The sequence below is a fragment of the Neocloeon triangulifer genome, unplaced genomic scaffold, assembly GCF_031216515.1.
Source record: "Neocloeon triangulifer isolate White Clay Creek 2 clone unplaced genomic scaffold, ASM3121651v1 ptg000009l, whole genome shotgun sequence".
In the NCBI taxonomy this organism is placed as follows: domain Eukaryota; kingdom Metazoa; phylum Arthropoda; class Insecta; order Ephemeroptera; family Baetidae; genus Neocloeon; species Neocloeon triangulifer.
In genome coordinates, this window is record NW_026775551.1 from 1,392,225 (window position 1) to 1,419,031 (window position 26,807).

General features: G+C 37.8%; 5 protein-coding genes across 11 annotated transcripts; 2 read left to right on the forward strand and 3 right to left on the reverse strand.

The window, feature by feature from the left end:
• Positions 1-1,578: 1,578 nt before the first annotated feature.
• LOC132195565 (cilia- and flagella-associated protein 410) lies at positions 1,579-21,678 on the reverse strand. Of its 7 annotated transcripts, none has more exons than XM_059617656.1 (10): positions 21,538-21,678; positions 16,293-16,358; positions 5,572-5,739; positions 5,305-5,500; positions 4,540-4,644; positions 3,657-3,769; positions 3,523-3,598; positions 2,919-3,155; positions 2,407-2,526; positions 1,579-2,146 (listed from the first exon to the last, which is right to left on the reverse strand). In XM_059617656.1, exons 2-10 carry the CDS (start codon positions 16,319-16,321, stop codon positions 1,991-1,993), a joined length of 1,200 nt encoding a protein of 399 aa, XP_059473639.1. In that variant the 5' UTR covers positions 16,322-16,358; positions 21,538-21,678; the 3' UTR covers positions 1,579-1,990. The 7 variants fall into 7 exon arrangements, with proteins under 7 accessions (XP_059473639.1, XP_059473636.1, XP_059473635.1 ...); XM_059617653.1 differs by lacking the exon at positions 21,538-21,678 and adding an exon at positions 18,474-18,704 and having other exon boundaries at positions 4,570-4,644; XM_059617652.1 differs by lacking the exon at positions 21,538-21,678 and adding an exon at positions 18,474-18,704.
• Positions 19,341-21,160, forward strand: LOC132195568 (carboxypeptidase B1-like). Its single transcript, XM_059617661.1, has 9 exons — positions 19,341-19,493; positions 19,547-19,756; positions 19,812-19,905; positions 19,967-20,269; positions 20,323-20,413; positions 20,471-20,619; positions 20,671-20,727; positions 20,782-20,866; positions 20,931-21,160. Exons 1-9 carry the CDS (start codon positions 19,429-19,431, stop codon positions 21,125-21,127), a joined length of 1,251 nt encoding a protein of 416 aa, XP_059473644.1. The 5' UTR covers positions 19,341-19,428; the 3' UTR covers positions 21,128-21,160.
• On the reverse strand, positions 21,567-23,639 carry LOC132195569 (RNA 3'-terminal phosphate cyclase). Its single transcript, XM_059617662.1, has 11 exons — positions 23,531-23,639; positions 23,349-23,466; positions 23,144-23,270; positions 22,961-23,084; positions 22,846-22,904; positions 22,429-22,573; positions 22,259-22,371; positions 22,051-22,204; positions 21,888-21,992; positions 21,762-21,828; positions 21,567-21,708 (listed from the first exon to the last, which is right to left on the reverse strand). Exons 1-11 carry the CDS (start codon positions 23,618-23,620, stop codon positions 21,701-21,703), a joined length of 1,110 nt encoding a protein of 369 aa, XP_059473645.1. The 5' UTR covers positions 23,621-23,639; the 3' UTR covers positions 21,567-21,700.
• On the forward strand, positions 23,423-24,964 carry LOC132195570 (proteasome subunit beta type-4). The gene is made up of 6 exons (XM_059617663.1): positions 23,423-23,485; positions 23,716-23,885; positions 24,032-24,238; positions 24,296-24,641; positions 24,693-24,781; positions 24,838-24,964. The coding sequence occupies exons 1-6, from the start codon at positions 23,426-23,428 to the stop codon at positions 24,845-24,847; spliced, it is 882 nt and encodes a 293-aa protein (XP_059473646.1). The 5' UTR covers positions 23,423-23,425; the 3' UTR covers positions 24,848-24,964.
• LOC132195567 (uncharacterized) lies at positions 24,959-26,770 on the reverse strand. Its single transcript, XM_059617660.1, has 7 exons — positions 26,594-26,770; positions 26,431-26,545; positions 26,202-26,369; positions 25,830-26,139; positions 25,561-25,763; positions 25,338-25,507; positions 24,959-25,285 (listed from the first exon to the last, which is right to left on the reverse strand). The coding sequence occupies exons 1-7, from the start codon at positions 26,651-26,653 to the stop codon at positions 25,010-25,012; spliced, it is 1,302 nt and encodes a 433-aa protein (XP_059473643.1). The 5' UTR covers positions 26,654-26,770; the 3' UTR covers positions 24,959-25,009.
• Between the last annotated feature and the right edge of the window lie 37 nt (positions 26,771-26,807).

Genomic DNA, 26,807 nt, shown 5'->3' on the forward strand with positions numbered 1-26,807 from the left:
TTTTTGTACTTACAAGTTTTTGCGTATCTCTAACAGAAAAAAAATTATCGCTGTTTGAAAATTAGTTTCGTTTGCGGAAAAGTGATTTTTCACTGTTTTTTATATTCAATTAAAAATATCAATTAAACAGAAAAAGTTACCAATCTGGAAATCAAGTATTTTGTTCTACACACTTAGGGCTACATTTTTTTGTATATCACGAAAAAAATCCAAGGTGTGCTTCTTTGCGAAAACTGCGTTTGAAAGTGAAATTTGCTAATTAGTGACCTTGACCTTTGACCTATACAAAAATAATCAACAGCAAAGTTGTTGGGCGTGAAAAGTTACGTCTGGTAGTGAAAAGAGCATTCATATATTCTCATTTTTAGCAAAGATATTCAACATTTTCTGTTTTTGGAAAAATCCGATTTCCCGGAAAAGCGCACCATATTTCAAGCTGAAAATTTAGGAGAAGCTACCTTTCAACAACCCCAACAACATATGTGAAAATCAAAATGGTAACTTTTCACTGCCAATTACACCTCATCCTTTCCCGATTTCACCCTAATGCTTTTTGATTGCATTAGCCCGTTCTTGCCTTTCTGAAAGTGATGAAATGAGTTTTTTTTTACCTTCTCTCACGCGTTTAAAAATAATCGTGATTGAATACTCTTGTAATGCGATTATAATAAAACCTTGGTTCTCTGAACAAAGAGGAGAAAAGCGCCCAGTAAATAGCATAATATGCAGCGTCAATTGCAATGAAACGAGACCAGCATCGGTGTCACAGTGAGATACTTTATGCCGTCGGACAAAGCCGAAGACGCCCACATCGGATTTATATACAATGCGTGCATTGTTATATACACGAAAAAAAATTACATATTTAATGAGATGGGCGCCGAGCTGTCGGCCGACGAGAAGGAGTGAAAAATAATGTGAATGTGTGTCTCGCTCTAGACTAGAGCAGTGAAGGAGGAAAAATAATAATAAAAGGCTGGGGGCCTCCCCGAAGTGCACACAGAGAGAACTTGGCATCTGGCTGGCGTGTGCTATACACATGAGCGAGCAACGCTGGCGGGCGCTCCCCAATAAGGGGGAGGCACTACAATGGGTGGCTGAGTCACCCGAAACCATTTAAATAAAAGCTCTGTACTGCAAAACACGGGCGGCGCTACAATAAGATTATCAAATCGGCCCCGCAGTTGAACTTTTATCGCGCCGTATTTTCGTCTCGTGATGTCACCGGAGCTCGCGGGACGAACGGGAGCTCCCACCGGTTGCATGCAGAAATAAACCGTCCTATTCTAATTCCGACTTCTTGTCTTGTTGCTTGTCGCACTCGAGCATTATTTTCGATTGACTCACTTAATTGCAATTTGGGTCGGGTCTGCTCTTAAAGATTAAACTCGCTCCATTTGTTTAATTGTTCTCTCAACTGCCAATTTTATTTTAGCTTTTAAGTACACATTAAGTAAGTCTGGACAGCAGTTTTTAGTTGGTTTATACATTTTCCAGTTAAATTAAAAATTGAAGATTTCTAGTCCTGTCAGTTCAGTATACATTGTTTTTCTTAAATCAACGGTCTTTCTTTCTTGGCGACAGTTTCAATTTCAACAATCGAGAACTTTATGGAGGCGCGGCTGCCAGCACATGTGGCGGTACCAATTGAGCCCAATTAAAAGTTTTGACAGCTTCAAGAGGACAATGCTCTTGGTTGATGAAAACAATAAAAGCTTGTGGAATTTTGGGCCGGCCTCCACAAATTAAAAAAGCCACTTTTCAAAAGTTTTGGTTAATCAAGTTACTCTCCGTGCACGAAAGTTAACAAAAAAAACTCTGCTATGGTTATAAAAATGCATTTCTTAAAACACAATTAATGTAAAAAGGAGCGGCTGAGAGGGCACAAAAAAAAATCGAGTCCGTCTCTCCTTGGTTCAGTTTGCATCTTCTTCGTTCTCTCTCACTCGACAGGCTGATTTTGAAACGGAGCACAAAACTTCACACACGTTCAGGCGTTGTGCTCGTGCATCAGTTCGTTCATGCGCGCGTTCACAGTGTTGTCCACCACCTCGAGGCTCTGGTAGTCGAGCTCCTTCAGCAGGCACAGCACGGCCGACAAGATGTTCGAGGTCTGCAAGGAGATTTCAACATGGGCGACTTGCAACTTTTAACCACATGTTTTTCAAAATACGCCGTTAAAATTTATTTTTCAAACAGTAACAAGTACGAAAAAAAAATTAAGAAATAGTGTCAATAATTTTTATTTCCTGAAATTCTATATGATTTCCAGCGCATTTGATAAAATTACAGTTAAAAAAATTCTAAAACAATTAAAACTAAAAAAAATCGATTTTTTTTAAAAAATATGTTGCTTGAAATGAAAAGTAATGACAATATTGAGACGAAAAATAAAATAATTCTTACCCTGGATTTGGGTCTGCCGTTGCCGGTGATAGGCACAGAGGGCGGGTGCTGCTGCATGCTGCTTGGGTGATGAAAACGCTGCCGTGGCTGCTGCTGCGATCTGTAGTAGTAGTCTTCGTCCTACGATTATAGAAACGCCGATATAATTATCAGATTTGAGCCAGATTTATTTTATCTTCATGCTCAGATAATTTCAGAAAAAAATTAATATAATGTAAAATAGGCTTTGTGCTAGACATTGATGTCAATCATTTTGCCTATACACAAGCTTATAAATAAAAATCTCCAAAAACATCCAAATATCAAGAATCTACAAAGAAAAATTCCGTTTCTTTAGCAGAATTTACAGATAATGTGATAAAATGCACAATTTCGAGAGCCTAGAAAAATTAAAGCAACCAAAAAAAAAAACCAAAACCGTGTTACAAAATCATGATGATGATTCTAAGAATTGCAGCAGTACAGGGTGCGCGATAGGGGTGCAATTCTAGTTGTGAGGCAAATTTACTCACTTGGTGATTGCATGGGTACAGAGCCAGCTGCTCGGGACAAACTCGCGGCTCACTATCGGACCGAAACCTCGGGCAGTGCTCGGACGGCGAGCAAGTTGAGGAGATTGGAGTGTTTTGGGGTAGGTTGGGGGGAGAAGAGGGTGACGGCGGCAGGAAGGGAGGAGCGACCTCAGGGGACGCCTCCTTTTGCCTTCGTTGAGGGGTCAAAAGGGGGTCAGGGCTGTTTGGTGTCAGCGGCTGCATGAAAAGCAAAATGTTAATCAGGTTAGTTGCCCAGCAGTTAAAATTAAATTTTTGTTAATTTCTTTACTAATTTTTATCACATATTATGTCGATGGATATCAACCGTCACCAATATTACCAGGTTAAAGCAATTTGAATGCATTTAATCGCGTTTAATTATAAAATAAATTATATTTAAATGAAAAAATTCAATAGAAACATGTCTTTTTTATCAAATTTTTATGAAGAAACAAAATTCCAATCCTATTATTATAAAAAAGAAATTTTTGATGATTTCTATTGGTTATTTCTTTTTTGATCGTAGGATTAATTGATTGCACGGGTCAGCAGTACCTTAAATCAGAAAAATATAATAAATTACCTGGTAGGACTGCTGCTGCTGGTACGACTGTCCAGTTGAGTGGTACGATTGGGTGCTGTCGCGCCGCTGACTGTATCTGCAAAGGAAATTTGGAGTCAGCACACCAAAAGTTTAATCATTAAACTATTTTTTACCCTGAATGCTCCGAGTTGTTGTAGTTTGCGTTTCGTCGGTCAGCGTACTCATCATGATACTGTCGGGGTGGCTCTGGAGACTCCATTTCTGGAGGCGTCTGGTCAGGCGACATCTAAAATTTAAGTGTTTTGTTACAAATCCGCATTCAACTTTTTTCATTTCCCTTAGCATTAATCACATTGAATATTATCTGCCAGCGTTGGCATGGTTTTCATTATTTTGATTTATATTAATCTGTTAAAAATGCACGTTTAAGGCACAACTAAAAAAATTTTAGAAGCAATTAAAATTGACTAAAATAATTAATCAAAATTCAGCCCACGTGAATGTACATAAATATATTTAAAAAAAAAAACAATAATAACGTTGAAAAAAAATTCCAAAGTGTGCGAGATGAGAGATGAAATATGTGAAAATATGAACAGGGTATATAAAAATGACAAATAACAAGAGGAAGCAAATTTACAAAGCAACACGAAAACACGTTCCGAACAAACACAGCTCGAAGCAGCACACGAAGCTCTCTTAAAAGCACCTCTGCAAAAGTAAAGAGTGACTTTTGTCATTTCTGGGCCAACTTTCCACCAAACAGAAAAGAAAAAATAAAAAAAGCCACTCGCAAGGAGAAAGAAAACCCAAAACAACAAAAAAGGTGATTAATCTTGCCCGAAAAAAATTAAATGGGCCCCCATGCGGCATGCGGGGCCTCGGACGGAGGAGAACGGCAGCCCCGTGTACCTTGCAAGCTTTGCCCCGGGCATCACACCATTGCACCGCTTTAGAGCTACTGCGAATGAGGCGCGCCTTGCTGTGCGGCTCACATGCAGCCGTGGTTGGCACCAGAGAGTAAGTGAACGACGAGGCTTTGTTGTTAAGACGCACCTTGTGGGCCACCAGCACCTCATTGCTTACTTCGGGCGACGACTGCCGGCCGTTGGGCTCCGCGGGCGCCTCCTCGATCGACTCTTCCCACGTCGGCTCGTCACTCTGCAACGCGACCACCACACAAACACACGATCAGCCGTGCACCCTTGGTTAGATACATACTCAGGGGGATTAATTTTTCATTTACGATGTGTTTTGATTCAGCTTCAATGAGTTTAGTTGTTTTAATTTGTGGCGATACTGATTTTAAGCGTTCAAAAAGGACATTCTCAAGATTCAGTGGTTTTATGAGAAAAATGGTAGATTATTAATTTAGACTGCTGGTGAAGCATAAACATACAAAAAATACTGAGAGGATTGATTGAATTTAAAAGCAAAAAATATCCTAAATGAAAATGATTAAAGCAAAATCTTAAAATTCAAATGCAAATTAACGTGAAAAAATCTTATATCGAATCTGAACTTTTTGAGTTATAATTTATCCATCATTTTTTTTGCCAGGACTGTATCTTTTACAATTGATACTTTTATCGACCAATTTATATAATTATATTTTGTTAGTTTTTCTATCAACAATTTATATCCAGATAAAAAAAAACTTTCACTAACAAGCCATGCAATGCAACAGAGCATTGTACATGGTCAGAACCACAAGTTGGACGAAACAAACAAATCACAAGGACCATATTTCACTCTGACACAAATGTGGACCGCCTGAACACACGGACGGTGAAACACCATTTGTCAGCGGGCGATCGATACCTCATATTTGATGCCGTTCGAGTAGCCGTTGTGCTCCTGCGACGGGTAGCTCGGCACCTGGTACTGACAGTCCTCGTCCTCAGGGTGCACCAAGTCAACGCCCTGCCTCAGAGCGTTCCTGCGCTCCTCGTCGGTCACCTCGACGTCGTCCAACTTCTGCAGTCTTGGCAGCGCCCTGATCACAGCTAGGCGGTACCTGAAATCATTTCAAAATTAGTTTTCTCGATTCATTTGAAAAAAAGATTTTTCTGGGGTTCAGATTTTTACCCTTCGAAGTTGGTGCACGGGTTTTCCGTGAGGGTGAGGTTTTGCAAATTGGCACAGTCCTGCAGGTAGCAGACTTCGTTGAGTTCGGAAATGGAATTCTTGCGCATGTACAGCTCACGGAGCTTGCTGCAGCACCGGAAGTCGGCCAGGGAGCTTATGTTGTTCACACTAAAGAAAAGAGAAAAACACAGAATTAATTTTTGTTAACTTAATATTCAACCTTTGTCAATAGAGCAAATAATTGGTTAGTTTATATAATTCCTTCATCATTTGTGTTTATTTTCCAATTTTTTTTTTTATAAAATTATTGAGAAAAAACGTTTTTAAAGGAAGATAAAACGGCACCATTGGTTAAGATTTTGCAAAAACTTCAGAGATAAAACAAAAGCTCATCTTTTTTTTGTAGATCAATATTTATTTATTTAATTATATAAAAAGCAAAATTATGTATGTATGTAAATTAATAGAAACCTATTTCACAAATAATTAATTTTTGAAAAGTCAAGAAGGTTTCTTGCTCTATTTACGCAAAGTAACTCCAGCGTTAAATGTTTAAAATTTCAAGTTGAGCGACTTTTTGTTGTTTTCGTCCGTCGAAGTGTGTATTGGATAATAAATCTTGAGTGGATTTCACTTTTTCTCCGTTTTCAGTTTCACACGCACTATCGGATCTTTGATCTATCCAATGCACATCTGCGTGCAGCGTGCATGGCAGATACAAACAAGCACTATTATTATTATTCTCTTTCATTCGAGTGCACTCGGCTGTCAATTTCGGCGCTTTTCTCCTCGCTTCCTGCCCGAAAGGAAAGTTCTGCGCACGCAAGAAATAAATTTAATGAATTAATAAAGAGGCTCGATCAACACGGCTCAATGAGAATTGAGGTGTAAATAAATCACGAATTGGCGCAATGACGAGACCGCACTCGGGCCTTGATCGCGCGGGCAAAAACTCCTGGTTGCTGATGTGCCCATAAAAGAGCCGAGCAGGCTTGGCTTGTCCTCCGTCGGTCGGCGCAAAAGGAAACAATAAAACCAGAAAAGCATGCCAGCCAGGAGAGGAAGTTTTTGCGCACAACTTGAAATACCGCCTGCTCGAAATAAAATAAAAACGGAATTGATTTTTCAATACCGCAGCGAAAAGCCAATTTAGAAGGAGATTTATTGCCGTGAGCCGGAATAAATCTGTGAATATGTACTGAATGAGAAGTGGCTCTCAAATATTTGCCCAGTGAATAAGAGGAGTCAACAGAATAAATCATGCGAAATGAGCATTCTCGTGTGCACAAGCAAGATAGCGAGTCAGCGCGCGTGAGATTTACTGCCAGAATACTTTGTTTCACTTGGTTTCTTTCTTGCCAATTTCTCGCCATTTTCAATTTTTGATGCATTTCTTTAATTGGTTGGAGATTTTCATGTGAGGTGTTTGCAATTAAAATAAAATAAAACGAGTTTAATAAAGTTTAAGAATAATTAAAACACGATTTGTACTGAAAATTTGAAAAATTTGAAAAATTTTGAAAGTTTATGAAAAGGTAAAAAAAAGTACAGGATTAAGATTAGAACTAGTAAGACATTAATTTAAATTAGAAGGTCTGGTTTCTAATATGACTTTTTACATTTTAGAAAGCTCAAAAGTTTAAAAGGTTTAAATTTAAAATACAAGGGTACAAAAACAATTCGTTTTTTTTTCATAATTATAAAAATCAGTTTTTTGCGAAAGTCTGTAAGCTTCAAAAATAGAGGTGGAGAAGGTTAAGAGGCTTAAATGGAAACAAAACGTTTTCATTGTTTGAACTTTGTCAACTGGAGAAGGACAGAAAGAACGGTTTGAAAAGCTTGGAGATAATTCAGGAATGTCGTGTGACGCCGCGAGCTGCACATACTGGATCACCAGCTGGGTTTTCAGTTCCGCTCGCAGACGATCGACAAAAAAATATTATCAGCTTCATTCGAATGCACTCGACAATGACAAATTGCATTCGTTACGACGCCAATTCAGCACAGAACAGAGTGGGCTGATTTGCATCTTCAGAAGAGCCTTTTCCGTGACTCCGCAAATGCAATTTAATGATCGAATCCCGCTGGGAATGGCACAAAAAAAAACATTCACCGTCAATTAAAGAAGGTAATTACGACGGTTTAATTGCAAATTGCGGACGAGATGGATGTGAAATTGAGCAAGCGAGGTTTGAAATTATAGGCGGGCGCGTAACCGCAAGCCAAGTTCAAGCAGCGTGGAAGGAGAAAAATATAATATAACGAAAAGAGTCGCCGCAAAGAAGCAGGATACATTCGTTATTGTACAAAGTGTTCAAGATCTCTTGGCAGAAATTCCGCAATTCGCTGCAGGAAAAAGCTGCAGAGCCCCTAAAGTATTTTCCACCGAGTGCAAAAAAATGCCCAAACCGATTCTCCATTTTTCCACTGTTTGAACTCGATTTTGTTGAACCTTATCACGGCCATTCAGCCGCTGGCGTATGGAAATGAATGTGTTGAGAATATATTTCGCACCGCAAAAGGCCCTCAAGTGAAAAATGCACAGTGAAGTGGAACAAATTTTGACCGCACAGGGAACGGGCCAGGCATAAAATCGCGGTCTTAAAAAGTATTTTATGATAATTTGAAACGGTACTATCGGCAAAGATGATCAATATGGACTTGCATTATATAATGGATAAAATTTGTATTAAATTTGCATTTAATTTACCCAAATGTACCTAATTAATTAACTGTTAAAAATAACTATAACTTATTAGCTTAAAATTCAGACTCAGATGCTTTGACTTGTTGTGGAGAAATAAAACGAATTGAATTGAAAATTTCAATGTATTAATTTTTATTTGTACTCAATAAAAAAATGCAATGTTATCAAAAAATTCAAAACTTCGACATATATTTTGGGAAAGGTTTGCTATAAACCCTGGTTTCTAATTCTGATTTCTCGCTGGATTATAATACAAGAACAATGAACTTGAATAAAATTATTTTTCAATTCAAATTGATGAACATTTTAAATGCCAACCCCATTACGATCTGCAGAAATGAGCAATCGAGCCGAACAGAAGTAATTTATTTCCACACAAATCACTCGGCAGAAACAATAAAGATTACACTCTTCATTATTATTGCCTGACCTCGCGTGCAATTGTGGAACAATGTGAGCGGCGAAATTGTGCGCGAGCAGATGTTTGGCAAGAACGGAAGCCAATTAATGCAAATGAGCGAGCCGGCAGAAGAGCAGCTTTTGAGAAAATGATCGAAAAGGTTCGTTCGTTGGTTCGGTGATGGGCAGTGCCAAGGTTGCGCGAGGGCGTGTGCTGCATTATCCCGTCGTCATCGCATCGCCCCAACGGTGTCACGCTTGCACGCGAAATATTTTTTTTTTTTTTTTTTTGCCTCCGAATGATCCGAGGGCGCTCTCGCGTGCGTCGTTCTATTCTTGCACTTTTTACGGCCGGTGGCTGAGACGGGGTTGTTTTTTTTTCGGGCGTGGGAATCCGATTGATCGACTAAAAGTCTGTGAGCATTCGGTGTTGAAGAAAGAACCGCGATAACCAAACTCCTCCTTTGTGTGACGACAAAGAGACGGAAAAAGTCATTCAACTCTCCTTTGGGAATGAAAGAATATGGTTTGGAGTTTGGAGAAAAGCTCTACTCAAAGAAAGTACTACATAAATAGTATAATTATGCATAAAAGTAAGATTTTTTAAAATTTAATATTGATTTATTAATTGATTTTGAAAATTATATAAAATAATGAATTTAATTGTATTTATTAATGGACCGCCATAGGCGTGCAACAACCTTAAAAGATAAAAAATATAAGGCAAAATTTATTAATTTTTTTTTCAAATTTGTTTGAAAAAGTTGACACTCGAGGAGATGATCGTGGAACGAGGACAAGCCCGATTTTCTTAATTTACATTTTTTTCCAAACTTTGCAATTTTGCAGCTTCGCGTAAACTTAACTACTTTTCAACGCAGTCCTTGATATGATAAAAATTACATCTTACCTCTCCGAATTTACAAACACAAATCTTCCCACTGTTCAGAATGATAAGCACTAAGCACCGTTATTACGAAATAAAAAATAATAAATTTAAGTAGAATCTTTTCTCAATTAATTTTGCCGCAATTTTTCTATAAAACGCTGTGGCAAGATTTGTGAATACTTTAGTGATCTTCATTTCTATTGATTTCTAAAAAAAAAAAAACGTGTGCTTTTTAAACTGATTTCTAAAAAATGAACTTCAATAAAAAAAAAGCACAAAATATAAAACTTTTTGAAGTACAAATTGACGTTTTGAAATCACCCATTTGAGAAAAAATATAGCTGCTTATTTATGAAAAAAAAAATCACATTCTGAGACATTATTTTATCTTAAATAATTTATTTTAGTTTTCAATGTTTAACCTAAAATCACCTCTTTTTAGAAAAAACTGCGTATTAAAACAGTTAAACTTGAAACAGCTTAAACTATTTTGATGAAAAGATGTTCACCTATTACATTTCAGGTGGAAAAAATAGCCTATCTATTTGACCCTACGAAAATAATGTAGAATTTTCCCAATTTGTATAAATTATTGTAGTAATTAATTAGAGAACATTTGCAGTTCATTCTAAATTAATAATGCGGGGTGAATAACTTTGCAAGACCTCGTCGCAGACATTTACAATCGATTTTCCAGCTCTTGCGTTACAAACGTCCTCTCTCAGGAAACCCGATCCCATTTGCTGGTGTTTGTCTTCAAGGCGCGGTGCCATATTTCAAAGTAGTGCAAATCGTTTGGCCCGGCTCGTGGCGAGCGAATAATAAATAGATTGTATTGATCTGACCTGGATGCAAGAAGAGTGGTGCTCTTCGGTCAGCAGCGCTTCTTGGCAACAACAAAAAAATTTTCGCATGCAACAGAAGCATTAGCAGTGACGAAAACAACAGAGACGCGCGAAATGGAATTACACGGCAACGACGGCATCGCAGATTCGCTACAGATGTGGGTCGGCAGATGGGGTCGATAAGCAGGGTTGTTTGCAGGCAAAGGGTGTGTTGATTGGGGGTGATAAAATTGTGGTCAGCTGACCGGACCACGATGGAAATTATTTCGTAACGCCTGCAGTGCGGCTCAATTGATAATTTTTCCGACGAGAGACGGATGAGAGCTTTTTCGCCACGCGCACTTTTCCACGTGCCACTCCTTAGGGGATGAAATCAATAAGGGCGTTTCATCGCATTGTGTAATAGTCGTGATGCAGAGTTCTAAAACCATGTCGAAGCTTCAATTTCACAGTATTTGAAATTAAAGGTAAGAAAGGAAAATATAACGACGCCCACAACTGCAAATTACAAATTAATTCGGAGATAGATTCACTGCTGATCGTGCTAGTTTTAATTTATCAAAAATAATATGATATTAAAATGTTCCACCAAAAAGAAATTAAAAAATACGTATAAAATATGAAATATAAATTTAATGTTTAAAAAAATTTCTTACTTATATAAACATCAAAAATTATTATGCACAGTATTATAATTTACTGTTCATCATTTCTTCTAAATAATTTAGTGATTAAACATTTAAAATTGACGGCTGCAAATGCATATTTCAAAAATTTCTTCCATAACATTGTGTAATGAGAAGAGAAATCGCATAAAATAAATTTATATCCTTCAACCGATTTTAGTGAGAAAAGAAATTTTGCCGAATGCCATAGAGAACGCCTTGCGCACACTTTGGTGCATGTGTGGGCGATCAAAAGGAGATTTTTAGGTGAGAGAAGACACATTTTTTATTCTTTGAAAGATTGATACTCCCCTCCATAAAGGTTCTTCTGCATGAATAAATTTTTGAATAGATTTGGGTCGCAGATTTATTTTGGCATCACTTAATCTCAGACTCGCAGGCGCCGGGATATTTCCGAGCAGGAATTTTTATTAATGCCCGTCAGCAGATTCAGGTGAAAATGTATATTTGTTGACTAGGTCTCGGAATAGCATAGCAGACCGACCGGCTGGTTATTGATCTGACTGGCAGGCGCCGAGCAAAGCCAGCAGCACCGCCTGCGTGCACACTTCATCCAAGCTGGAAAAGGCGAAAGGGCAAAAACCGCGACGGCGAATTTATACGTGAATGCGGTGATCTCTCAATCGCTTATCCAAAGAATGGAATTTACTTTCCTTCAGAGTCTCCAGACGGTCGTTAGCGACGACGGGGGGTAAATAGTGGAGCAGTCTTTAGACGCAAAAAAATTATTTTGTAAATAATTGATCGGGGTTTTCCTCGTTGCGAAAATTATTTTTATTCATAAAAAAAACAGCTCGATTTTTGCAACGAGGAAAAGCCCAATTTCTAAGATCAATGATCATCTCCTCAAGTACATATCAATTTTGTCCAAAAAAATTTGTAAATAAACATAATAAATAATATCCTTTGAATTTATATTAATTTTTATGCAGATCAACACAAATTGACGAACATAATACTTTTTATTTTTTAATGAATTTTTTTATGGTGTTCATTTATTTATTTTTTAAACATTGTTTATAATGTTTATTGTTTTAGTGAATTCATGTTTATGCTGAAGAAAATTGATATGCAAGCTTTATCAAATTTAAAAATTCAACGAGATTTATTTGCATAATAACACGACGTTATTGTCTTATGGGTGGGTTGAAATTACTATTGCAATATTTGATTTTTATTCGCTAGCGGGTCGTCAACGCCACCAAAGCAATAAACGCGGTGAATCACGAATCTGTCCATTTGAATCTTCCCACAGCGCATTCGATGCACAAAATATAGGAGGACGCACCGTTTTGGTTCACCATGTTTGCCCACGTTATTTGGCAAAGGAAACAAAAACTCTGCACACAACTGTTCACTTCACGTCGCGCAGTTTCCTTCCTCAGAAGCACAAAAGCGTGCAAATTCACGGTGTGTTGGATGCATTATTTTTTGTTTGCCAAAATGCTTTCCTTTTTGCTCATTAAAAAACAAATAATCGGAAACTGCTCCACAACACGGCGAGTTGTGTCGTAGTTCATTTGACATTGGCCAGAGAGGATTTTTGTTCCGAAGACCACGCCCGGGTTTATTCGAATCGACGACTTTCCTTGTTGCTCGTTTTGGTGCGAGAAGAGAGGAATAAAATGAATATCTTTAAGGTCGACCAAATATCTCGTTTCACAGATGACGGATCCAGCGAAGGAGTAAACAAGTTTCAGTTTTTGCAAGATAATATTTAGGAGCAAATTTTACGATCCATTCATGAACTGCATAAATATTTTAGCTCCTGTATGATAAAATTTAAAGGGCAGTTAAACAGATTTTTGCAAGCTAAATTGACATTTCAATAGACACAAACTTGTTCCTTTGACGTAAGGTTTAAATCTGAATAACTCGTGCTTGAAATTTGTTAAATTGGCAAACTCAAAATGTAAAATACGATCATGCAGATATCCATCGAAAAATTAATTCAGGAACCAGATACGGAGAGTTGTTGTACCTCAAATTTTATTTAAATTTAAAATGGAAAATTGATTACTTTTAAACTATTAAATTAAATTGAAAATTGAAGTTTTAAGTCAATTTTCACAAAATGCTATTGCTGCACGTGTCATTTATTAATGCTAAAATTTAAAATAATTTTATCACTGGTTCTTAACTGGTTTCCAGAGCGTAAAATTTTCATTCATTGTTTAGCATAGCTTATATTTTTTAATAAAAACTACATAGTTCCGTGTTCAACTAGGCAATAAATCAATGTCGGATTATTAATTGTCACTTTGATTTGATATCCACCTGTCAGTCTGCTCTCTTGAGAGATGGATTTTAATATATATGCGGAGGAAACCGCCCGTTGGCCTAACATTCATTTTGCAATTTGGATTCAAGAGATAATTAACAAGGTGCCACATTCGAAGCGTCCCACACGGCGGAGTGACTCACTGCGGTTCTTTTTGAGCATGCAAATGAAAATAAATGCCGTCGTCTGCCGTGAATTGCGGCCAATAATGCGTGACCAACGTTAAAGGAGTTGCTCTTGAATGTTGCTGCATGAAATAAACCCGCGCGCCGCAATCAATTTTCACAGTTCCCACGCAGGACGAAGTGCTCGTTTTTGTACTTGGCCGACCACGCAGCGTAATATGTGAGTCACGGCAGTGCGGTTTGTTTTGCGATTACATTAAAATTACTTTCACTTGCACACTAGCTTTACTTAGTTTTTATCAGCACTCACGAAAAAGGCGTGTGATGCGCTTGGCTGCAACGCTAGAAAAAGATTCAGCTTCCTTTATAGAGCCTGATAGTGAGTGAAACTTTTTCCTTTTCGGTGCTTCCTTTCATTTGAAAAACACCGATTGATAAAGTGGCAATTTATTATTTCATTTTTTTTATTGGCAAGAGCGGAATATTATATCATAAAAATTGAGTTGAAATGGATTTGGGCGAAAAAAAGGAAATCTGCGCTAGGCACACATGGCGCCGATAAGATTAACAATTCAAGAGCACTCGAGCAATGCCAATGTTGGCGATGGATTTGCCAACAGCAGCTTGGCAATAATGGGAAATAAGATAAAATGCACATGCCAAGCTCGGAAATAAATACAAGTAAGCGTTAACAATGCATAAATGACGATTTAAATTTAACTATTTGAAGCAAAATGAACAAAACTGAATTGGAATTAAATTAATTAAAAGTAATTCATGCGAACGAAGAAAAATGTGACTTTTTATTAAATAATGCGACAATTGGTCAAAACAGTATTTTCCTTCCTAAATTTTATATTTTGTTAATGTATGAATGTTGTATTTGAAGCACTTTTTATCGTGCAACAGCCAGAAATTTTTTATGCTCATTTTCCCATTTACATGAAAACAGTCACGTCCTCGTTGTGAGAATTTGGCTGGACGAAAAGATACAAAAATGCGCGACTGCCCTTCAAATTCCACCTCTCTTTCTATCACCAAGTTAATTAAACTTGGACTTTTACAGAGAGCGAACTCGAGCCGTGCCGTGCGCATAAATGGCGATTAGGAAACTTATTATTTGTATCTGCAGCGCGCTGGAACAACTCCTCAGGTAGATGTTCCCATTTAAGGCGCACACGGCTCCAGTGGGCGGAACCGGCTTTGCTTTCGCTTCTCGCGAGGAAGGTGTGCTAAAGTCACAAACCCACGCGACTTTTAACTCTTCTCCAGAACCACACAGCAGACCGTGAATTCTCAACAATCGCTCGAACGATTTCTGCTCGCCATTGTCTTCGAATGGAACGGCGGAAATTGATTGGAAAATTATCGAACGCCCGCAATTGACATCGCGATCGAACTTCATTACTTAATTTCGCGATTGAGTGACGCAAGGGCGAGTAACGAGCAAAGAATCATCTTCGCCATTGTTCAGCTCAGCTTACAAAATAACACATTTATTAGCTCGGACGAGAAGCATTGAAAAATCTAAATAAACAATCAAATGAAGCATAATTGAGTGAGAAAAAAGTAACATTGCAAATAAAAAAAATTTGTTTTAATTTGTATTTATTTGATTTTTTCAGCATAAGTTTATATTGAAACAAATTAAATCAAAACCATTCGTATGAACACATTTTTTATGGATCTAATTTAAATTGTATCTCTATTTTAAATTTCAAGAACATTATTATTTAGTAAATTGTGAAGGTACCGACCTAATTAAATGACTTTAAACTCGTTTCTCAGTTGTAACTTTTCATTAAACAAAGAGGGTGTTGACTGCGTGTTGAGTTGCCAGTAACAATGGATATAAGGGGCTGTGTGTTTGTGTTTGTCGCGGCGAAATGGCATAACAATATCGTCGGCAAGGTCGGTTCTCATTAACACGAGTGGACTTCTTGTTTTCGCCTTTCATCAATGTTTTTTACTACTTCCCTTTCTAGAAAAACCAATGAACTTTTCAATGCACACAAATTGCTTCAACCATTTCAAATAAAAATTTTAATTGAAGAAGTGAAGATAAAAAAAATATAATTTGTATTTATAGCTACACTTTTTAAAAAATTAATGGAGCATTTTATTTTTTTATCCGTTTGAAATATTAAATGTCAATTTGGAAATTTTTAAGTTAAGGTTAGGTCAAATGTATAAGTTGCTCCCACTCAAGAAATGTATGATTTCACGCCTCCGAATTGCCAGGAAAGAGCGCTGTTCAAAACAAAACTTAAGCCTTCTTTCATGGGTGTAAAATAAAAGCATTGAGCGACTTGTAAAATATAATCCCTTAATGCGTTTCCACGCAAATTTTTTGCAAGCAAGTCTGCACGACTCAGTTACCATAGCCAGATGAATTTCATCACTTTTCAACCCACGAACAGCACGCGCGCCTGCTTATTCTCAGCAAATCGAATTACGCCTTCAAGTTGAAGCGCACAAGGTTTTCATTCCATCCGCGCAAAATAGCGAAAATTCAGAGGACGGTTGTTTGAACTAGGTTTGAACCTTTGCCTTTTGACACACGCCGCGTGCATTTTAATTTTAGTCGGTCGCTCGGGCTTGGCACCGTATGGCGATTTGTTGTCTGCAGGAAGACGCCGAGAAGAGTAATTACCCGTGTGAATGGTTCGCCGTGTTTTCCTAACCTCACACCGTGACCCTTGTCTCTCACAGCAGGAGACCAAAGAGGATTCGCGAGATTGAAAGAAGAGAGAGAGAGAGCGAGGGCAAAACAATGAAGAGGAACTCACCTGAGGGCCAGAACTTCTACATTAGGCATTCGCTGCACCAGGCTCACGTCAGTCAACTCGTTGCCCCTGAAACAGCAAAATTATTGTTATTATTATTATTATAAATAATCATAGAAATTATCATTAATTAAATATTTTGTATTCCAAATTTAAAGGATTGAAAACTGCATGGCACATAAAAGTTTAAAAAATAAGCACAAACCTGGCACAAACAGAATAAGAAAAATAAAATATAAAATTAAAGTTACTATATAGGTTCTTGTCGTTCTTTTTGTGGAACCTTTTGGCTCTCGAGGTGTTTGTTTCCCCCCACATTTTACAAATTTGTCAGCTTGTTGAATTTAATCCGAATTAAATTAAATTAATTCCAATATTTTGTGTTCAAAATTAGGAAGAAAAATATTTTAATTTATTTTTAAAATTTTCTGAATATTATTTGCATGTTAATTTAATTAGATGTACTTAAAATGGTTAAATGTCAGCTTATTTCTTTTCAAAAGCTCATGAATTAGGGTTGCAACGCGCAACCGAAACTAGTAGAGCAGGGATTTGCTGTATCATGCAGAAATAATAAATTTGCTCATCTTTATATCACAATAAAATTAAAGTTTGCTTTATGTATATTTAACTATTTGTTATATTTTCAGCATATTTCTTTGTGATTTAAGATAATATTCATTATACTAAATTTTTTATACATAATGCACTTGAATTCACAAAGATTTTGATACTAAATTTTAGATGAAATAAGCAAATTTGATATATAATTATTAATAATTCATTCAGCTCTCGCTTGACCGAATTTTCTTTGTGTTAAATTAGTGTGAATTTAATTGAAACTTTCATGCAAGAGCTTGCGAAAACACGACAATGGTGCGAAAATTCTGCGCCAGCATGTGTAACTCCCAAGTACTTAAACACGACGTCAAGAAAAAGAAAACATTCTTCATTGTTCTTCATAATCATTACTTGAGCGCAGCCCGCGAGAACTACTTGTCTTTTGTACATATTTGATCAGGAAACTGCTTGGCTCTCGCGACATGATCATTCAGAACAAAAATCCTTCCCTTTACATTCTCCGCGGGAGACAAAACGGATGATGAAAGAAAAAAGTAGCTCATTTCCTCAGAGTTAATTGATCGCAAATCAACGCGAGTGGAATTATTATTTAGAGGCTAGGCAGGTTTGTCCAATTCCGTTACTCGGCTCCGTGTATCAGAGACTAGAGAAGCGACCCTTTTTTTCTACGACCGTTATTCTGATTTTTCGCCTAATCCGAATCAATAATCGGACACTGACCGAGGCGGCGTTTTTTCGCGTCTGATGCGAATTTTCCGGCTGCTAATATATTTGCAGCACTTGAACGGATTCTGTGCTGACACTCGCTATTCTCGGTGTGGCATATTGATTCGCGGCGGCCGAGTGCCAATTATACTTGCTTCTGTCAAGTGGCAAAGCGATCGGTTTGTGTCGGGATTAATTGTTAATGAGTCTCAAAGTCTCTCATTGTCAGTGCCAGGTGCATCCTCGACGCGACTGATTTGCAGCACGCGAGCGAATAATTATACAATCATCGAGAGGCATCGCAGTGGCGCAAACAGCGTCAATTACGCACTACGTCCAGCTGCATCTTTGTGATCGATTGACAGTGCACTTTTGCACAATTGCAGACGGGCGTTGCATTTTATAGGTTGAACGTTTCCTTATCTCCATAAACACTTACTTTCTTACTCAAGCAGTTTGAATCAATTAAAAGAGCTGTTTCAAACAATTTTTTAAGACGAATAAAATTTGGCCAATTTTTTAATTTAGAAAGAGAAAGAGTGAAAAATAGACTATTTATTTTTTGGAAAATATGTATCCTTTTATCCTAATTTTGTAAATTTTGTGTTTCTTCTTTTTCAAATTTGTTGAAAAAAAACTGTTCATTTAAACAGAGATAAAATTGCAAACACAGCCCGATATTTTGTAAAAACAGATTTTTTAAAAGGTAGAATAAAAATAATAAAATAAAAATCACTAGAAAATTTAGAGCAAAGAGGATTTTCTGTATAAGACAATGAACATTTAATTATGCCTGATTTTAAATTCTCAGCAAAAAGCGTGATTGAGCGAGAGACGTGCTTGGCGTTTTTGTCTCCTTTCCTTTGGCAAAGTCGAATGAGCAAGAGGCACACTCACCAGCAGTTTAATTTTTTGATGGTGTTCAGATCGGACGACTTGGCCCGCGCGATGATCATCGGTTCCGTCAACTTTGACATCTTGGCGAGTGCGGTGCACACAAGCCACGCCAAGACCTAGCACAGCTAGAGTGCAGTATTCATATGCGAAAGGGCCCCGCGGACAGGTCTTTGTTCGCAACACCTGGCTCGCGGGCGCACAGACACCGACTGCCGCGGATTGACGGAGGAGAAATCGCCGTCCAAGGAAGAAGAAAAAATAACACGGACCGAGTTAGTTTCGAGGCGCGCCGGTCGCGAGGCGCACCGAGCGGCGCATCCACTCCGGTGCTCACTTTTGGTGCTCGGAACGTGAAACAATCGCCAAATGTTTTTCAATTAAAAATTATTTGATTTAACTTACACCATATTCAGCTGTGTGACATATTCGAGGCTGTCTTTGTGCGCGTACTGCAGAACGATGTGCTCTTTTAATTTAGTCATACTGAAGTGTTCCTGCATAAGCTTTTTACTAGAAAAACTAGAATCAATCAGCAAGGAATGCAGAGCTTTTGATTAAGACGGATCTTGATGAAGGCAACAATTGACTCAAAAATTGTATTTCTAAAAAGAATCACGCGCATTGTTGTGCCATAATAAGTATATTAGTCTCCAGAGAAGCTTGATAAACAACAATGTAAAAAAAAAAAAATTAATAACAAATGGAATAAAGAAATAATGCAAAAATAACAATTTTTTTAAACTACGCATTACGTCGAAAAATTGATAATTTAAGAATAATTAAGAAAATATTGTTCTCATTTTTTAGTTTTCTTCGCCAAAATCAATAAATCAATAATTATGGTAGGAGCGCGATGTGATAAACAGAAATCAGTACTTGGATGATATCTTAATCAGTTAAATATAATGAAGTAGAAACCCATCAGAGCTGTCAATTCTACCAGTTTTTGAGCACAATGAGGTTGCTGGCATGTTTTCTGTCGACAATTTTTGTCGTCAGTGCATATAAATCTTACGACGGGCAAGTATTTTGATAAAAGTTAAAAAGTATAAAATTAACTAATTAAAAATTAGGTACCAAGTAATAACCTCAAGAACTGTTACTCTGAGGGATTTATCAGAGCCTCGGAGACTAGAAAATGATCCCGAGTACATATTCTGGGCCAGACCTGCCGTCGGTCGCCCTTTGCACGTCATGACTTCGCAGATTTCAATTGGAAAGCTCTGGAGTGAACTTGAGCACTTGAATTTGGCACCTTCTGTTTACATTGAAGATGTTGGGCCGTAAGGTTTACCAAATTTTACTTTAAATTTGAAGTGATTCGATAAATTATTTCAGAGTTTTGGCAAAAGCAGATGAAAAACGTCAAAAGCTAATGGACATTCCATTGAATCGAGCTGTTTCTTTTGACCGTTACATGACCCTCCAAGAGGTATAAAAGAGAAAAAGTTATTTCTTTGTATTTAAATTTACGATTTTTTTTTTAATCAAAGATTCTTGACTACACTGCGGAGGTAGTTCAAAATTACCCTTTGCATTCAAGTTTGCTCGAGTTGGGAACCACCTACGAGGGCAACCCTTTGAGGGCCGTCAAAGTGAGCAACGGGCCGGGCAAGAGAGGCATTTTTCTGGACGCGGGAACACATGCCAGGGAGCACATTACCCACCCTCTGGCTTTGAAGGCAATATTTGAGCTCGTCGAAAATTATGATCAGAACAAAGCACTGGTCGATTTGTTTGATTGGTACATATTACCGGTGGCTAATCCCGACGGCTACAACTACACATTCAATGAGGTCTGCCAGGCCTTTTAAAACTAGGTTTTCCCTTAAAACTTTTATTTAATTAGGATCGTTTCTGGAGGAAAAACAGGAGTCCGAATGTTGGCTCTGATTGCGTTGGCACAGACCCGAACAGAAATTATGACATCAATTGGGGAAGTACTGGACTAAACGTAAAAAGATTTTTGCCCATTTTGCTCACACGAAAATTTTAAGTTGACGGAGATGCAAACCCCTGCAGCGAGGCTTACAGAGGAGTAGCAGCGTTTTCAGAAGCTGAGAGTTCAGCAATCGGATCTGCACTCAGGGATATTGAAAATAATGGAGGCCTCGCTCTTTATATGTCAACACACTGCTATGGAACAGTATTATTATTTTAACCCATCTTAATTCAATAAATTTAATTTTTTTTCCAGTTCTTGATTTATCCTTGGGGATTCACGTACGAGTTTCCAGTTACATATGACGAGCTGGTTAGTAATTAAGATTGCGGATATTATATTGTTCAGAGCATGTTTATTTACCAGGCCAAAGCTGCTAATCTGACAGCAACAGCGATTGAAGCTGTGAACGGCACAAGATTTGTGATCGGAAGTAGCGCCAACGTTTATTGTGAGAATATTTTTCAGTGACAATACGATGAAAAAATTCAAACGAATTCCCTTTTTATAAATAGTCCCTGCTGTTGGAGCGAGCATGGATTACGCGTACGCAGTTGGAAACAACAACACCTACTCCTACACGTGGGAGCTACCAGCCGGCGGTGAATTTGGTTTTGCACCCCTCCCAGAGGATATTCTACCGATTGTGTCTGAAACTTGGGAAGGCATTAAGGCCCTTGCAAACTATGTGAATACACAAGTTCTGAAATAAAATATGGTCTACAATGCCACATGGGTTTACATAGATTTGAGAGGCAGATTATTCTGGATTTCCCCCGATAAAACAATAAAAATTTCTAAGTTGCCTGATAATGTTCATCCATTTTTTACATTCAATATCAAGAACTAATTTTTGGTCCCCAACAAAAATCAACTTGAGCGATATTATCTAATCTAGAACTGTGAAGGTTTTTCCGAAATTAAAAACCAGACAATACAGCTCACTGATATTTCTTTACCTATTCTTCAATTAAAAGTAGACTAGCAAGATTTATTAGCTTTTGCTAATGACTGTGATTAATAACCCTTCTTATAATGGGTATATTTTGAAATCATTTTTTGATTTTTTTTTTTAATTTGGAAACTTTATGCTTAACATTGGAATGAAAATAAATTTCTTACCTAAAGATATACGACGACAAGAGATTTGACTGAGCTTTGGAGATTAGAAAATGACCCTGCACTCATTTTCTAGAACTGACCTGCCTAGGGTCAGGCACTGAAGGTTACGACTTTGCAGGATTTGGTTGCAAGTCTTAGGAAAGAAACTTGACGTTTTGAATGTTTATAGAGCTAAAAAAGCAAATATTAGAAAGGGAAATTTTCAGACAGAGTTTAATATCTACCAGGTGGATCTCCAACACAAGTAATCTTGAAAACCTTTTCCGACAACTCCTCGATTTGGAATTTTGCCTGTTTAAAAGGAAAAATCTTAATTATTTTGACAATTACGATAGTTACGGAGAACATACATTAGATAGCTGTTTGACAATTTCGATGGCAGTCTGAGTGTGCAAAGTCAATGGTCCACAAATCACTGTTGACGTTCCATTGGCGAGAGCCATTGGCAAAATTATCTAAAATCATATTAATTTCTATTAAGATTTTTTCGCTTAACATTTTAATATTCCATACCTGGTCCTGTGCATACGAATCAACGCAAGAGTGGTCAGGATCAATTTCAGCAAGTTCAATAGCCACCTGCTCTCCTTGCTGAAGTGCCACTCTAGACCTACTTCCAATTACACTGACTCCATAAATACATCCTGTGGAGGACTTTCCAACAACCCTGTTACATGTTTTATAATAGAATCAAGCTTGAATGCTGTGCAATTATTTTTACAATAAACTAGATCCAGGGCAGAATGAAGGACATTGCTGGACAGAAATGTTAGGTCTGATGCTGAACTTTTCAAGCAAGACGTTTTCAGCACCTTTCTTCATGTCGTTTGCAACCTGTTAAGGTTATTTTTATTAAAGTGAATAAAAAAAAAATTAGTTAAAAAAAAATACCTTCATTGGGCATGATCCTCCAACGATAGCAACACCAGTAAGAGATTCCAAGACACCTGGATTTGTCAAAGACACAGGCCGGAGGCCTTCCTTTGCATTTTGAACGGAGACATGAACCTCACCCCCACCTTTGGGGAAAAATCCTCTAAAAAAGATTTTTTTAATGAATAAAAAGGAATTTAAAAAATAAAATCTGCTAATTAACTTATCAAAATATTAGAAATGTAGAAGCAAGCAAAACCAAATTCACTTAGTGTCTCAGCATTTCAGCTAATAGTGAAAATGGGTGAAGAAGCTTCAAATTGTTATTCGACCACATTAAAACCTTTGCACTAGACTTTACTTGCAAAGGGGAACGGCAGTCGATTTGTGATTAAAACATTTTACATGTTTCCAGCTATTTTATTAGATAAATACCTTTTTATGACTTTTGTTTCAAGCTCAGCACCAAACTTTGAAAGCAACTCGGTTGTAACCTTGAATACCAGTACATCCAAATTTCAATCAATTACAAATTTTAATGCGAATTTACCAATTTCATGTAGTCTACTGGTGGAGCCATATCAGCATCAGTTCCACCATATAAATTAAAGTTGCATGGCCCAGGAGCAAACAGGGCACAGGGTATTGCAATTTGCATCAAAAGAGCAATGCTCCTGAGAAAAATTAATCAATTAAATATTACATTAAATCCAATCAAAATTTAAAAATTTACCCAGCAGTGCTGATCTTTGATGTAAATGTTCCACTCGTAAGCTCCCCTGGATGGAATGTAATTTCAGTTGAACCGACATGCCCATTTTGTAAAACACCATTGCACATGTCCCTCACAAGCATTATACCTGAGTTTGCGTAAAATTACATCAACATTTATTTAAATATCTCAGATAAATCTGATAAGAATGATAGAATGAACGAACCTTTAAGATGCTGCTCAGCAAGGCCTGGTTTCTTCCTCCCAAGTCGAATATTTTTAATTTGGACCGGAATCCTCTTGATGGCACTCAAGGCGACGCTTATCCGAAGGATTTGTCCACCCTGCGATGATAAGTTGGTGGTAAATTTTATTGTTTAACTTAAAATTGAACAAAAATTTTCGTACCCCTTCTAAAATGCTTCCATCTATCACAACCATTTTTGCATTATCCGAGATTCTCGTGCCAATGTTTTGGTTTTCTTGCTGCGCCGACATGTTGTCTCTCAATTTTGAATTCTCGCGCTGTTTTGTTGATTTTCGAATTTCGAAATTGAACCAATGAGAGGCCGCTTTTTTTGATTTGGTGGCAGCACCTTCGCTTGGGAATGACAAAGCGAGTAAATACAACAGAAATGGCTCATCTCGGCACCGATGCATTTTCTGCTAAAAGTTTTTGGCACAATGGCCCTGCCCCAGGGGCCTTCTACAACTTCCCAGGAATGCAGAGTGGATCTTGCAATAAAGAGGCCCAGAGATCTCAGTAAGTTCGAAGATTTCTGCAAGAAATTTGCCTTAAAATCGGGCCACCTTTTTTGCACATCAGACCGGCATGAGTTTTGAAAATTTGCTTTTTGAAAATGTTTTATTTTCTATCATTTGATATTATTTAAACTTTCGTAATTTTAGGCAACCAATCACCACTGGAACATCTGTGCTTGGTCTCAAGTTTGAGAATGGTGTGATCATCTGTGCAGACACCCTTGGATCTTATGGCTCAATGGCCCGGTTCCGTGACTGCCAGCGAGTGATGAAAGTGAACAACAACATCGCTGTCGGAGTTGGTGGTGACTATGCCGACTTCCAGTACTTGAAGAGGATCATCGACCAGAAAATGTAATATCCTTGCCTGATTTGTCCCTTGCGAATACCAAATAATTTGCAAATTTTTAGCATGGACGAACACATTGCTGATGACGGTTTCTCCCTCAAGCCAAAAGCTCTGTACACCTGGCTCACCAGAGTCATGTACAACAGAAGGAACCGTTTTGACCCCCTGTGGAACAATTACGTAGTTGGAGGCATACAGGAAGGCGTTCCTTTCTTAGGCGCTGTTGACCTGAGGGGAATGGCTTATCAGGATAGACACATTGCCACAGGGTATGGTGGCTACATTGCGCTGCCCCTGTTGAGAGACGCAGCTGAGAAGAACCCAAATATGACTCAGCAGCAAGCGAAGGACATCATGGAGAAGTGCCTTGAGGTGCTCTACTATCGCGACGCTCGTTCATTCCCCAAGGTAATTAAAACCTTAATATTTTTATTAATTTAATAATATTCAAATTTTTAGTACCAAATGGCAATTGTGACTGCTGACGGAGTCACTGTATCTGATGTTCTGGAGCTTAAATCCAACTGGGAAGTGGCACACATGATTAGGTAATTTATTTTTTTGGCCATATGAATTGCAAGTGCTCAATTTTATTTCATTTTAGTGGATTTTAAACAAGAATGGCTGATTTTCTACTCCCGATTCTGAAGGTATTTCCCAAATTCTGCTAAATTTCTTTGTTATTAAAATAATTAATAAATCGTAATTTAAGAAGATAAGAAATATTTGTAATTTAAGAAACTTTTATTTTTGGGTTCAGCAAGGTTCAGGTTCCTCTAGTTTCTCTTCTTTTTGTTGGTCAGAAGTTGTGCTGCGCTTCTCCTAGAAGTGTCAACCTCATTTCCAGCATTAAAGTGCATATTTCGCAATACATTAAATGCCAAAAAAGTAATTGCTCCAATCACAGCAATGTATTCAGCTCTGTTCCTGAATGGGGTGCCACAAATCGTGTACCACGACGCAAGGTTAGAAGGTGTTTTTCTCACACAGTGGAAGTCAAAGTAATCCTCGTCATAATCTTTAGTGCAAAGGTATTTCCGCTTTTGCAGTACCTTTAAAAATCGAGGAAAATTTATTATAAATTCTGAGGGCTTTAATTTTTACCATTCCAAAGGCTGTATTGACTGGTAGAGTTTCGTTGCACGGGCCAACAGTTTCATGAAGTCCACTTGATATTTCATCTTCAGGGTTGAAGAAAATAGTCATTGCGAGAAATGAAGCGTAGTGGACAATCAAATGGACCAGCAGAATCCAACTTTTTCCCAAGAAATGAGCTGATTGTCAAAATTAAAATGATAATCAGAAAGAAGATAAATATGCATCAAACTTTTTGGTTTTGCATCTGGGTGGGCTTTTCTATCTCCTGACCAAGCGAACGCCAGGAAAATGGAGAACAGAATGAAGTATGTGACCTCCGAGTGTATTCCGTAGATATCATGGAGTGGGTGGTAAAGTGGCAAGAACAGAAGAACACCACCAGGCATTCCCAGTAAAGCAGCCAAGCAAGTTACCCCAAATTCGTAGATAAAGCTATAAGTTTAAATTACATATTACATCATAGATAATTTGATTTTCCTCAGTTGTAAAAATTAAAACCCTTTTGTCTTCCACTTGGTTTCCTCTCCGTCATTACATCCCTTGATCCACCTTCGAAAGCCGTGGAACCAAAAGGTGAAAGAAGCGGCAAAGCATGAGTGGAAATAGTAAGAGTTCCATGGCACCCAATAGTGTCGATCATAAATGTTGGGGTCAGTATCGTGCCACGTCCAATGAACAAATTTGACCGAAACGATATCATAGGGGATATCAATGAGCACCACGGTCAGTCCTACGGCAAAGGGTTCGGCCCATTTTGGGAGGCGCAGCTTTGAAACTGCCACTGAAGCATTGTATAGAAAGCAGGGGTCTGAAATGTATTTGTTAATTATCTTTAATTTTTTTGTTTTGTTATTTTATATTAATTTATACAAAGACACATAATATGTAGAGGAAGTCTACGTCCCAATAGTATCACGGGCGTTTGCGAATGCCAAAAATTATCAATGTCCGGAACCCAGTAAGCTGCCATTTCCACAACTAGACCATGGAGAAGAATACCAAGCCACAAAAATGGCATTCTACCTCCAGACCATATTGCTGTAAAAATTATTTTGACTAAAATATTTTTCTTTTTGAATAATCAGTTTTTTAAGAAAACCATGAATGAAGGTGCATATTCCACCAAGTAAAAATGCAAACTGAGCAATGAGATATGTGGGCTGCACGTCCCAGTGGGGCCTGGGGTCTTCAACGTGAACGAACCAGTCAAGAAACTTAAAAAAAATATCAGATTTGATTTATAAATTAATTTACTCAATTACCCCGTCAAATTTAAGCTCCGTCAATTCTTCGCCAAAGAGCGGAATAGCCGGTTTGGCCATGGTCCTGGCTGGAGCTCTGTTCTAAGATTAACAGGTGACCAAATTTAGAATCGGGCAATGAACAAAGTCCCCACTCCTTTACTGCCAACACCACAAACTCTCAGACGGCTGATTGATCATCAATTGCGATAAGGTGCTGGACTGAAAACTCGTT

Coding starts and splice junctions, on each gene's coding strand:
- LOC132195569 (XM_059617662.1), bottom strand. CDS start 23,620: ATGTCGGCGCAGCAAGAAAACCAAAACATTGGCACGAGAATCTCGGAT. Junction 23,085..23,143: donor TCAAAGATCAGCACTGCTGG/GTAAATTTTTAA, acceptor AATTTTTCTCAG/GAGCATTGCTCTTTTGATGC. Junction 22,205..22,258: donor TGCCCTGGATCTAGTTTATT/GTAAAAATAATT, acceptor AACATGTAACAG/GGTTGTTGGAAAGTCCTCCA.
- LOC132195568 (XM_059617661.1), top strand. CDS start 19,429: ATGAGGTTGCTGGCATGTTTTCTGTCGACAATTTTTGTCGTCAGTGCA. Junction 19,906..19,966: donor GTTACATGACCCTCCAAGAG/GTATAAAAGAGA, acceptor TTTTAATCAAAG/ATTCTTGACTACACTGCGGA. Junction 20,270..20,322: donor ACAACTACACATTCAATGAG/GTCTGCCAGGCC, acceptor TTATTTAATTAG/GATCGTTTCTGGAGGAAAAA.
- LOC132195565 (XM_059617652.1), bottom strand. CDS start 18,553: ATGTCAAAGTTGACGGAACCGATGATCATCGCGCGGGCCAAGTCGTCC. Junction 5,501..5,571: donor CCGTGCACCAACTTCGAAGG/GTAAAAATCTGA, acceptor AAATGATTTCAG/GTACCGCCTAGCTGTGATCA. Junction 4,645..5,304: donor CGAACGGCATCAAATATGAG/GTATCGATCGCC, acceptor GTCGCGTTGCAG/AGTGACGAGCCGACGTGGGA.
- LOC132195567 (XM_059617660.1), bottom strand. CDS start 26,653: ATGGCCAAACCGGCTATTCCGCTCTTTGGCGAAGAATTGACGGAGCTT. Junction 25,508..25,560: donor CCCAGATGCAAAACCAAAAA/GTTTGATGCATA, acceptor TTTGACAATCAG/CTCATTTCTTGGGAAAAAGT. Junction 25,286..25,337: donor TCAATACAGCCTTTGGAATG/GTAAAAATTAAA, acceptor CGATTTTTAAAG/GTACTGCAAAAGCGGAAATA.
- LOC132195570 (XM_059617663.1), top strand. CDS start 23,426: ATGGCACTCAAGGCGACGCTTATCCGAAGGATTTGTCCACCCTGCGAT. Junction 24,239..24,295: donor AGGATCATCGACCAGAAAAT/GTAATATCCTTG, acceptor GCAAATTTTTAG/CATGGACGAACACATTGCTG. Junction 24,642..24,692: donor ACGCTCGTTCATTCCCCAAG/GTAATTAAAACC, acceptor TCAAATTTTTAG/TACCAAATGGCAATTGTGAC.